Below are 12738 nucleotides of genomic sequence, written 5' to 3'. Positions count from 1 at the left end.
TTATTCTTTTTGTCAAGTGTTTAATGAGAGCAGTTCAGTGCGTTTTTAACTTGGTACTATTAAACATGGTTGGTCTTTGTTTTGTTTTCCATATCATCAGGAAGAGGGCTATTTAAAGGAAGTCAAGCTGACCGTGGAGATCCTGCGGAGCGCTCTTTACCACAACGATGAATGCAAAGTGAGCCTCTGTGTCAGCCTTTTAATTTCCCACTGCTGTTTGGTTTTTAATGGAACCTCAGAGTATCAGCACTGTGCCTGTAAATGAGAATTGCCTAAATGTGCGTGGCCCTGCTAACATCTCAGCAAGTTTACTGTCTTGAATCCTGTAATATCATGACTTACGGAACATATTAGTGAGTTTTCATTCCCTAATTGCCCTTTACCGGTGGTTTACCTTGGACTAAAAAGCCAGCAGGGCTCCACACCAGCATTTACCCTGCTATTACACTGTTCCACACTCAGCAAAACATTGAGGCATTTTATGTCGATTTCGTCCATCTAGTGGACAACTCAAGTAATCTCTAATCGATGTCATTACCACATGTGAGCTTGGAGGTGTTACGTGTGCCTGTGGATATAATCAGCGTTTGTGTGTGTGTGTGTGTGTGTAGGTGGTAGCCACAGATGCCCGCCTAACACTGGCACTCTATGCTCTTTGGCCCTGGCTCCTACTGGACGACCCCACCATGGAGGCGGCGCTGGAGCTACTGTGTGTCTATACGGCCAACTGCACAACGGGTCTGTATGTGTATGTGTTTGTGTGTGTCCGCTCTGTCAGTCTGTATATTTATACGTTTGCACAGGCTTTGTGCCTGGCCCGTGCCGGCCCGTCGCATCTGTCTGCAGTTCTGCGTTCTGACTGAGTCATACACACTTTGCACTAAGAGTCCCATTGTGCACTCCAGTGACTACTGAACAACATTGTTTCTCAGTGTATAAGGCCGCCGCCTGCTTGCCTGTCAGTCACAATGGGCACAGTGTCAGGAGTGAGAGATCAGGCGGCATGGCTGTCTCATTGTATGGATGGCAACAAGTTTCAGACCAGTGGGAGATTATTTAGGAGGAACAGCGCGACTCTTGTGTTGCCTGGGATATTTGTATTCCAAATAACAAAAGTGTATGTGGGACACTAAAAACAACTTTTTGAGTGGAGAAAGAGCAAGATTCACGAGGAGGAAACAGAAGGTGGGGGGGTGTGACTTTGATAAACGTCTCACGGCCCCTTTGATCTGTCAGTGTGCTTGCGTGCACGTGGAAGTGGCTGGGTTACACCAGTGAGAGCAAGAGGAAGTTATCAACATCTCAGATTGTGTGTGAGAGTGCCGGAGTCTTTCTATATGTGAAATCTATTTGATTGGCAGGGTTTCCTCGGTAAGGTGCGTGCACGCACTCTGATCTAAACTCCCTCGCATTAGACCCCGATATAAGCTCAAGCTGCAAAGCGCCAGAAATCAGTGAAGTCGGGCACAGTATTTCCCTAAAGGTTAACTGAACAGCAGGTTGTGTTCAGGCTGCATGCAGCCAGGCTTAGTATTACACCACACACCCTCAGGCTACCGTTCACTCTCCCGAGACCGCTACATCTCTCCTCAATCTTTCATCTCCAGTCTACCACCTTCATCCAAAGCTTTGTTAGCACTGCTAGTTCAAGTCAGATTGTTGTTTTCATCTTTGCCGCACAGATTTTCCACAGATATTTTTGTAGCTGCTCCAACCCTTCCTCCCACACACGCACAGAAAGTAAAACAAATGAATCTGTTATTCCTTTTTCTTTTTTTTCTTCACACACCTAACGTGGGATGATTTGTCCTGTATGTTGCATACTTGTAAAGTAATTGATCATATCCAAGGCAGCAGGCGGAGGAATTTTTTTTTTTTTTATATATTTTTTTTTTATATGTCAAAGAAATAGATATATTATGAAGGAGACCTTCTCATCAAATTCTAAATCCAGCAGCTTTCTTGACAGGTATCGAGATAACCTCAGGCTGACATCAGGATTCGCCTGTTGCCGAATGTTCCCATTCCAGGATTAGTATAACCAATAAGCTGTCGTGTTGTCCAATAAGCAGCATCAATCAGCGCCTGACTGCCTTGTCAACGCTCCCTGACTTAAGCTTGTTAATTTCTGTATTTTGGATGTAATCTGCAGCCGCGGCAATTAGTCACGTCAGTTATCCTGACGTTAATGTGGTGCCAAAGCAGATATTTCATTTGCATCACTCATTTATGCGATATCTATTAGGGTTTACATTTCTGAATGGCCTTGTAGTCGAATAAATTGTAGCCATAGCCTAAGGCTTGATCATTTCCCTCCCTTCCAGAGTCAGGAGAGCATGGCTGTCATCATCCGTCAGAGTCTTTCGTGCTGAATGAAGATTAAAAGCCAGTTAGAAGATGAAAGACTTTCTTAGTTGTTTGAATGCTGTCCTATTCGACACGCCAAGCTTCCTGCTTCCAAAACATTGTTTTCCAGCGTTGCTTTGGTTCGTTTTTTTCCTCTGTGATCGTTCTCTAAAAAGTCATTATATTCCTCCTTTGTAGAGGAGTTCCATCTCACTTCATGATTTTGGTCCATGGCTAGACAACTCTCCCCTCCAAATAAGCTCCTCATGCCGCCATGCAGAGAGGTTTTGGTTTAGTGGGCAGACAGCCGTGCAGTCCAACGGCTCCTTCTTTATTTTTGTGGTTTCTGGTGCTGCTGGCCAGCGAGCCTCAAGATAAACAGCAGTAAGCAACTTCAGCAGCCTGAAAAGTGGCGTTTCACTTTCTTCACACTGGATTTCTTTTCATAACTGGTTAAGAGCACTGACAGACAGCTAATGATTGTTGTGGATAATAACAACTATAAATTACTTCTGTTTGAACATTTTTTTAAATTAAAAAAAAAAAAATCTTGTATAAATGTCCATTGAAGTATCTCAGTTTTGTATTGGATTTCCTCCACATTGAGAGAATCGCAGTGGGATACATAATAATACTGGTGGTAAAATGAATGGAGGAAGTAGAATGTCTGATGATGCCGCATTAGCTGGATCTTAATTTTTAAAATCACTATCGTCTAATTCTGTTACTGGAGGGTCACTGCTCTCCGTGTGTTTGATTTCTCCTGCTCCAATAAAACTGAATTAAATAAGTGTATCATCATGAGGCAGTGCAGAAAGCCTGCTAATGATCCTCACATCACAGTTCGGTATGGAGGAGCCAGGTGACGTGTCAAATCTTTCAGGAAACAGGCCTGAACAATACTTGAGTTTCCTGGGAGGGTTTTTTGTGCTGTTGACTCTTGTTTTTTTTAGTTTTTTTTACACAACATACTTGGGGGGGGGGGGGGGGGGGGGGGGACAGATTTTCAAGCTCTAACAGATTAATTGCTAAAACTCAAATGTTCTTACTTATATGTGGCGCTGAAAAAATAAGTCATTGATATACAAACTACACACAGTCATCCTTCAGTGAATGGATCAGCAAATGGATGATTCAGATCTTGTTGAAAGCTGAACGTACCTTCTATAATACTTGAAAATAAGCATTGATCTCTTTACAAAACATAGTGTGATTCATTAAATTTGAATATGGATGTTCATTTGATTGATTGAGATGATTTATCATCTCAAGCATGTCCTCAATGTTATTAATACACCTTTGTTCGGTTACCGGGGGTAAAAAAACAAGGTACAGTTTGTTCTTTTGTTTCCAGCTTGCAGCTCTCTGTGTGGCAGCGGTCCTGCTGTCATCCCGGGATCCAAAGGCTCCCTCGGCAGCTCTCTGATGCACTGTGTCTTGAAGCTGAGCTCAGGACTCGCTCAAGACAACAGCCCCATACACAGTCTCGCCTTCTCTCTCCTGGCTAACCTGGCCATGTCCCGAGACTGTAGATGCCTCTTGCAAAAGGTTTGTTTTGTAGCTCAAGGCGAGAAGTGCATAAGCCCTGTCCCAAGATCTCTCGGCCACTAATCAGCTCCGAGTCATCTCTTTTCATATGATGCCACGTTTGTTTTGCCCTTTGTATTAATTAGTTGTGGTGTTTTCAGAATAACTTCCTACAGGCCTTCCTGTCAGTGCCGGTCCAGAAGGCGGCTGCTGTCAAGTCTACTTCTGCTGCTGATGGTGGTGGTGGTGGTGTGAGCCTCCTGAGCCTGTGGCTGAGGCTGCTGGTCAGTCTCTCCTCGGCGGAGGATGGCCAGCAGAGCATCCTGAGGGTGACTGGCGCCCTGGAACTGCTGGCAGACTTGGCGCCACACCGGCGGCACGCACTGCTCACCCTTCACAACCTCTGCTTCGGGCCTGCCAACAAGTCACACATCGTTGCCAACGGTATGGAAGGGAAGCCGGGGTCGAATTTATTCCTCTCACTCAGGGACGTCAAAGTGGCAAAAAAAAAAAAAAAAAAAAAAAAGGGGAAGTAAAACAATGCAAATTCACCCGTGTTTGTTGGATCCCCTGAATAATCCTTTTACACGGCTAAAGCGCTTCTTCAAATCTTTTTGTTTTGCTTCTGTAAAATCCACAGACCATGAGGGCGCAGTGTGTGCAGTGTGCTGGTATTTCCGCTGAAAGTTAAGACTGATTAGTAGCATCAGCAACCAGCGTCACGCTGCTTATCTTTGATAGAGGAAAGAAAACTTACTTTTACAGCAACTTTAGTTGCTGCACAGACATATTGCAAGCAGAAAAAAAAATGTGTTTGAGTATGAGCCACGAGCTTAGGAGATGAGCTGGTAAACCTGTTCAACGATTTAAACAAAGGTTTGAACAATTTGAAATTTTGCTTCAAACACATTAAATCAATACATTTATTGGTTTTTAGAGAATATTTTAGTTGAAGCTCAAGAAATCTGCCAATGACTACGATGTTTTTTTTGAGCTGATCCCCTCCAGGGTCGCCAGAGCACATCACGTGATCTGCATGTTTGACTTGGCACAAGGATATCCTTCCTTATTCCAAACCAGCCTTGCGGTTAAAAACCTTGCTCATCTCATCTCTGGGCCACCAGTATGTCAAACTAACAGTCAAACAGAAGCTTCGCCGTGTTGCCAAAGGGTTGCCAGTAAATCCTTTGAAAATGAACAGCCAGACTTTTAACTGGTTTCAGTCAGTTTGAATTATTTGGGATTCTTCAGGTCATGAGCGCTGCACAACACTCCACACATTTCCACTTGGTGATTTTTTTTTTTTCTTTTCTTTTCATTTCTTGGGGAAGTTCCTTCAGTTTCAGATTGTGTAACCAGATTTCAGAGAACTGAAGCACTTAAAATGGCTGCTTTATAAACCAGTGTTGACTTTTAAGCCAGTATGAAGATACGCAGATACAATCAAATCTCTGATGAAATCACACAACTCTCATGTTTCAGCCCACAATAAAAAAACTAAACAAAAAAAACCCGACAGTAAATAGAGCTCACTGGCCTGACTGGACATATGTTTTAAGATGGATACTTTTGTAGTATTATAATTACACTAACTGGGAATAGTAAATGCTTTGCTAAAGTGGCATTTAATGTATCATACCGAGTTTAGAGGAAAATTTAAAAAACATACACAGCTTCACAAATATGACAATAACATTTAATAATACTGGACAAATGCTTTTCACAAATGAGGACGAGTGTTTCTAAGACACAGGAACTTTGAGGCAACAGGAGACGGATGGCGTCCCCTCCGTCAGTGCAGGGTACAAGGTGGGAGTCGTGACATCGGGGGCGCACAACATTCTTTGTTTCCTGTGGAAAGATCACACTTCTTGTGCATCCTGAACATATTGTGTGATCTCAATTGGCAGATGTACAGGAAATGAACTAAAGTTAGAGTCTGATCTCCACAGTAGTACCAGCGTGAAACAAAACGGCATCAGATGATACACACACATATATGTGTTTTTTTCTGAGTGCAGTGCTCATTTGCAGATATAGACACACTTCTGAGTTGTCTGTGTGAACATAATGGAGTTTCTCCGAACTCGTGTCTCAACTAGTTAAGCGTGACAGCGCCCACTCATACAACCATGGGTTTTCTGGATAAAAATCACGGTTAACTAGAAATCACACTGCTTAACAGTCAACGGATGAAAGTGAAAGCGACAGACGAAACTAAACATATTCAACATTTACTTTCACTACATTCATGTGTCACTGTCAAAACCAGCAATTCTGCAGGTTTCCTCCTGACGTGTGACTCTCAGTTCAGATATTGTGTGTTGCACATTCTGAACTGTAGACTTTAGAAAGCCGTTGAGTTTGGTCTTAACAGATGGAGGACTGTGGTGGGAAGACCTGGATCCGTCTATAGCTGAGAGACAGAACTATATAATGAGTACCGCAATTGTTGTTTTCAATGAGTTTGTTTTTCTCTCCAGGTAAAGCCATGAAGGCATTACTTGGCTGTCTGGAAAGTAAAGAGACAGAAACTCGGTGTATGGGAGCTTCAGCACTCTGGGCTTTGCTCCATAACAATCAAAGGGTACATGCACGCACACACACACACACACAGAATTATGTTTCTATGCCTGCAACAGCTACTTGACTAAACCTCATTCTACTGTAACCTAAACTCTTCATTGGATCAAGATCCAGAATCAAAGATCATACATGCAAAACTAACTTTGGAGGCTTTTCTTTTTTTTAGAAGTTGTAAATATAAAAACTCAAAAAGGCTTCATAAGACTTACAATCACTAAAGATTTCTTCAGTGGATGAAGTTAATTTAAAGATATAAATAATGGAAGCTTGTCGATTTGTGCCTGCATTTGATTGCATAGAAATGTATTCATTGTGTGTTTACGCTAATAATTAATGATACATTGATTTGTAATATTTAAGGGTTAGTTGTAACTAACCAATGCCTGATTTCAAAGCATGTTTATACCTAAAAATATATAGTTTTTTCCCCATCATTACTGCCATTAGCACCTCTGTTTTAGTCCTCCCTGTGGAGGCTCGTGTATGGGGGAAATATAGAGGGTTAAAAAAAAACTGCTGCAGTTTTAAATTGTAACACAATCACACATGTTGAATAGCTCACTATCCACTCACATCATGTGAGGTCAATGTTTCTTCATCTCGTCATATTACCTCTGCTTTCCTCTCAAAAGGCCAAGACGACTTTAAAGTGTCCTTCTGTTCGATTGAGAATCGAAGAAGCATATACCATCTCTATAAAAGGTATCTGCATCCTCACTGGCAAACACACCCTGGCTTTTCCTGCGCCTTTTTTTTTCTTGTACTCTTAACAACTGTTTTCCTCTTCTCATGTCTGCAGACTCACAAAAGCAGGAACCGACAATGAGCTACCTCCTGAAGTGCCTTGAAAACCTTTCCCAGCTCCTAAACACCTGAACGGAACTTTATTTATGCTCTTTAGGATCATGTTGTTTTTTTTTGTGAACAATAAAGTATTTTAGATGCATTAAGTGTGAGCGCTGTGTAGTTCTTCCTGTGGTATCCCAGTTGTGGTTTGTACCCAGCTGTTGTGGTGAAGGTGGTGTGAAGCAAAAATTATTCAAAAAATAAAAGTCCCATAAAGGATGTTTGCATGACACATTGTTGGAGTTTGTATTTTGAGACGCGTCCATGCAGTGTTGTGTTATGTTATCGGCCTGCCCTCCTCTCCTCCCTGCCCCCCGTGATAAAGTGGCCCTCTGTGTGGATGGAGCTTACTGCGAGCCACCATGAAGTGCGCCCCAGTAGCTCAAGTGTTCCTCTGTAGCCAGAGCGCGAGCAGGAAGTGCAGCTCATGCGCCTCTCCACTCGTCTCATCAATGCAGCTTTCATTCTGCCTCGGTGGGGCAAGATGGAGGCTGTACAAAAGGATTACTGGTACTTCGTGGTACTCCTCTTTCTTCCTTTTCTTGAAGGTATGATCTGCAGACTTTTTTTTTTTTCCTAAGTGTTTTTGTAGTTTGTTGAAATGACATGTCATATTGACAATAACTGTTGTGAGTCGTGTTTACGGTGTTGTGGTTCTGCGTGCAAGAAAACAAGCAAACGTGCATTTATAGTGTACTTTAATTAGTTTGTGATCTTTCGCAAATGCTCGGTAACTAAAACCTTCATTTTTTTGTCCTTTTTGGATGCTACAGCCTTAAATAAGAGGGTGTTTTGTTGGACATTATTATTCCAAACCTGCCGGAGCTCCCAGGAGCCTCACTAGACTGAAAATGAGTTGTCATTCAGCTCAGATTTAAAAAAACAAAAAAAAAACCTTTGAAAACTTGGAAGCTTGATCATCTGCTATTGTCAGCTGTGTTTGTATGCAGCTACTGGCTCAAATGAGCCTAATTACCGTTCCCTAAGGGACGGCCTTAAAACCATGAATGGTTGTGGTAATCTTCAAGTAGGAGAGATTTAAGAGAGAAACATGGAGAAAAAAAAAAAAGAGCCAACACTGTTTATAGGAATACAAAAATATGACATTCAAATGGACATAGCTGAAACAGTATGTTTTTCTCTTCATCTGTGATGTGTTTGCCTGATAACAAACAGAAGTTGTGTGTGTAGTTGCTGTCCAGGATAAAGAAGTGGCCACGGTGCGGCTGGAGGAGGGGATGGTGTTGGACTGCTCGTGTCCCTGGGATGGAAACCTCAGCATGGTGTCCTGGACCAAAGTGCCCGACAAGAATCCGGTGGCTGTTTTCCACCCCGAGTACGGAGTGAGTTTCTCCCACCTGTACCGGGACAGAGTGGAGTTCCTCAAGTCCACGCCGATGGACGGGAGTATCTCCATGAGGAACGTCACCCATCGGGACATCGGGGTGTATCACTGCTCGGTCCAGACCTTCCCTCAGGGCCCCTGGACCAGGACCATCCAGGTGGAGGATTTGGGTAAGAACCCGTGGAGAAAAAGTTCCTTGCTGTTAGATGCGCTTGACCGACGGAGTCCTGTGTCCACAGACGAGCCACCGGAAGAAGAAGAAGACGAAGATGACAGCGCCGAGTCGCCGCCGTCTCCCGAGGTGACGGTGGCGGACACGGAGCTGCTGGCGGAGCGGAACGTCAACCTGACCATCAACTGTGACCACCGGCGCAACGGCAGCGTGTACCAGGTCATTCTGGAGAGGATGCTGCGCGGCCAGCCGTGGGGCATCATCGGAGTGTGTAAGAAGGTGGATGGCGGCCTGGTGAGCGAGGACTACAGCGACCGGGGACGGGTGCACTGCGAGGACAGCCTGGACATCAGCCTGCTGCTGACCAACGTGGGCCTGGATGACACCGGCTTCTACCGCTGCACCTTCAACACCGACACGGGGGTGCAGATCACCACCGTGCAGCTCACCGTCGCCGCTGCAGGTACGCTAAGACCACCAATCATTCGCCACACGTGGAGCGAGTCATCTAGAGAGTGATTGAGATCTCAATGGTGGATCACAGTACATACAGTAAACGATGCTTCTCGTGTAAATGCGACATGACAAGAATGTTAAAACCACAAATTCCTGTGGTTTGTCCGCGTGTGTCGCTTTCATCTGACTATGTTGTGAGACGTGTGACCGATGTGACACTACGGTTTTACTCTTGTTGAAGACGTCTCACACATCGGCTTTTAATCCGTCGTTGTTTTCTCTGGTTTTCTCCGAAGGAGGATTCAGCCTGTCGTTATACATGATGTACATTTACATCGGGGCCGGAGCCGCCGGACTCCTTCTGGTCTCCGTCGTTCTCATCCTCGCAGTGAGACACAGGTACGGGTCTGTTTGAACTCCCTGGGTGTTGTTCACCCGACACAACTGAATGTATTAAAAGTCCACATTTGCCCTTCCCTTCGCTTGTCTCGGGCCCACGTGAGGTCAAGAATGAATCAGATGAAAAGTAACGCACATGCTGCTGCCATATGGCTGCTTTCCTTCCACACTGAAGACAGCTGCCATGATTCTCTTTGACTATAAATACATCTTCAGTGAAACATATTTGAAAGTCTCTATTCCAAACCTGTTTGATCTGCATCAGATTCAAATCTTTACCCATCACTGCATCACGATCTTGTCATTGTGATCCATTTAATAATTGTTTTTTTTTTTTTGTTTGTGTGTTTTTTTTCTCTTCTCTCTGACAGGAAGAAGAACAAGAGGGAGGAGTACAGAGTCAAACTGCACCCGTCCCAGAGACAGGTAGGCGTTGCATTATTCCTGCTCTCCACTCTGGTTTTCACACTGGACACTTTTAAGGCGCTCCCTCACCTGCTCATCAGACACACACTTCATTACAAAGCTGTGAGACTTGACTATTAATCTTGCTTGATCCTGCAGTCCTCTTCACCAGGTAATCCCGCCCCTTTAATGGAATTTATGCTCGCCTGACTAATAAGTCTGATATTAATACTGTATACACCTTTTTTTTACTTTTTATTGTCAACTAGTATTTAACGTATAGGATGTGTTGCCAGGCTGCTGCATGTTTTGCATGCGTCAACACCGTAACAATCTCACTAACAACGACTAACGTGTAGCGCCTCCTTGCAGCCCAACTTCTATGACAACGCGTCGACGTGCCCCAGGATCGCATCCAAGTCCAGACAGAGAGAGAAGTGTCCCATCTACGCCAACCTGCAGAGCGTGCGATCAGTCAAACCCAAACCTCATAGCAAGAGGCCGCGCCAGACGTAACGCGCGCGTGTCAAGTTAACACGGCGACCAAGAGCGAGGTTACAGTTTATTCCACATTCAGATGCATTCTCTTGTTTGAAGTCATCAGGTTAGTCAGGGGCCCCGTCCCCGTCCCCGTCCCCGTCCCCCGTCCCCCACTCGTCCCATGTAGCATGTGCTGCGTTAATCACCGGCGAGGAAACGTTTTGTTCTGCTCCTCCGTGTGGATGCTTCTGTCAAACACCGTGGACCAAACAAAGTCCTTCTAATCATCCCTTTCACTTCCCATAACCCCCCCTCAAGTAAAACCGCTGACAAAAGCCTGTGTAATTGCCCCTCTTTTTCACTTTCATCCCTCCTGGTTTCTATTCAGAGCTTGACAATGGCGTCTAATCATCTAACGGTGAAGAAAAGCAGCCGCTCGGCAGCGCAGCGTCACTAGAGACTGTAGCTTCTCCCCCCCTGGTGGCTCCGTGTCTGGGCCTCCAGTTAGATAATCCTCCGCTTTACTTCAGGCCTCCTCGCGCTTTCTGTGTTGTTGTTGTTGGGTTTTTTTTTCCTCTAGAAATGTTGAAAGTCATCTATTTGATCAACTTTTGTAAACTGCCTTTCTTTTGTGAATCAATATTTAAGGTGGTGCTGTGAAGCTGTTTTGCTCTGTAATCTCCTTCATTTATCTCCGTAGAAGTGGAGGCAGTGGCAGAGGCAGTAATGGATAAGCGGGCTATTCCGCTAGGAAACAAGACAAATGTGGACAAGCTAGACATGTGCGACATGAAGGGACAATTTAGTTTGGATTCGCACGTTTTCGCGGCGGTTTTCTCGTCCTGCTGCTCCCGGAGCGACGCTGGAAGCTGCAGCTGTGCCTGCGACAGAGTGTGTGCGAGCTGCAAGAGTGAAACTGATGTCAGTGGCTGTTGACGATTCTGTGTGGTACAAATAAAACCATCATAGACCCCCCACCCCCACCTCCCCCGAACGTTTGGATTTCCTGTTGTGTGGGAGTTCAGGTTACAATCCTCACAGAAACCCTACTGAAAAACGAAAATGTTCATCACTTCAACTCTTCACAGCAGGGTGGAAGGTTTTACGAGTTTTAAAGAACAATAAGTACAATTTCAAATGCAATGTGATTTCTAAGAAGCCCACCTGTTGAAAAATACAATCACATTTCCCCAAAAAAATCATCTACACTTCTGGCTCGTATTCATTGAATGTGACCACTGTGTCTTCAACTTACCAATTCATTATAAGGAAAATACAAAAAAAAATCCAAGACGTGCAGCCTTAGTTATATATTCCATCACTGACTGAAGTTACAGCATTCTGTTAAAGATACTTTGATATGTGAACAATTATCAATATTATTTTATTACATTATTACACTATTGGCAATTTATAACTTGATTGGCTTTATTACATTGGAAAAAAAGCCTAAATGATCACATTATTGATGGGAATTAGAATAATAATAATAATAATATAACAATGGCCAATAACCTGTTATTTATTTGGCATTTCTATGGGAAGATCTGGGAAAAAGGGTTATCAAACTCATTTCAGTCCAGGAGCTTCTGAACAACTCGCATGGTTTCCCTTTGCTTTAGTTATTACATTTACTCTATATTTAACCTGAATAGTTCCATGGCTGCAGTGCTGGTCATCAATTACTGTTTGTAAACAAAAACCAAAGTAAGTTGCAACCAGACAATAATTTATCGATAGTCAAATTTAGTTGCCAATATGTGAAGAAGAAAAAAAAAAGTACTTTACATAAATAGGACTATGCTTCTTGGAAATATTGACTGTTATTATATATTCAAGAGGTTTCTTTTTTAATGTTACTTCAATCATGTAATAACCCAAACTTATTAAATTATTGGTAATGTTATTGGCCTTTGGCTATTAACTCATTAAAAATAAACAAATTAAACTATAATCTGTCAGGTTTCCTTGTGAAACAGCAGCTCAACTCAGTTTTTATTGAGTGAATCAATCTCCTAAAGCTCCAGTAAGACCTTATTTTTCTTTAATATTTTAACTGTATTAAATATGTTTGCGGAAAGAAAATGCAGGTACATGATAGAACATTCAATTTAATACTTTTTTTTTTTTTTAATCCTCAAAAAACATTACATATGTACATTCAGTGAAAACTGTA

General features: G+C 43.3%; 2 protein-coding genes across 2 annotated transcripts in view; both read left to right on the top strand.

Annotated features, from left to right (window-relative positions):
• Positions 1 to 7335, top strand: part of rttn (rotatin) — a gene marked incomplete at both ends in the record, with an annotated part of 33781 nt that extends 26446 nt beyond the window's left edge. The window contains 7 exons of the mRNA XM_080515259.1: positions 101 to 178; positions 612 to 738; positions 3701 to 3894; positions 4035 to 4317; positions 6357 to 6460; positions 7092 to 7161; positions 7259 to 7335. Of these exons, the coding sequence (XP_080371385.1) occupies positions 101 to 178; positions 612 to 738; positions 3701 to 3894; positions 4035 to 4317; positions 6357 to 6460; positions 7092 to 7161; positions 7259 to 7335 (933 nt within the window). The remainder of the gene's footprint in view (positions 1 to 100; positions 179 to 611; positions 739 to 3700; positions 3895 to 4034; positions 4318 to 6356; positions 6461 to 7091; positions 7162 to 7258) is intronic.
• Positions 7336 to 7667: 332 nt separating this feature from the next.
• On the top strand, positions 7668 to 10598 carry cd226 (CD226 molecule; the record flags this gene model as incomplete). The annotated part of the gene is given in 6 exon segments (XM_080515258.1): positions 7668 to 7730; positions 7733 to 7853; positions 8497 to 9285; positions 9575 to 9677; positions 10049 to 10205; positions 10455 to 10598. Coding segments are annotated over 6 exon segments (1377 nt in total).
• Between the last annotated feature and the right edge of the window lie 2140 nt (positions 10599 to 12738).

The sequence above is a fragment of the Blennius ocellaris genome (assembly GCF_963422515.1).
Source record: "Blennius ocellaris genome assembly, chromosome: 19".
Taxonomy (NCBI): Eukaryota; Metazoa; Chordata; class Actinopteri; order Blenniiformes; family Blenniidae; genus Blennius; species Blennius ocellaris.
The sequence above is the reverse complement of the archived record's forward strand: the minus strand, read 5'-3'. Positions and strand labels throughout refer to the sequence as shown.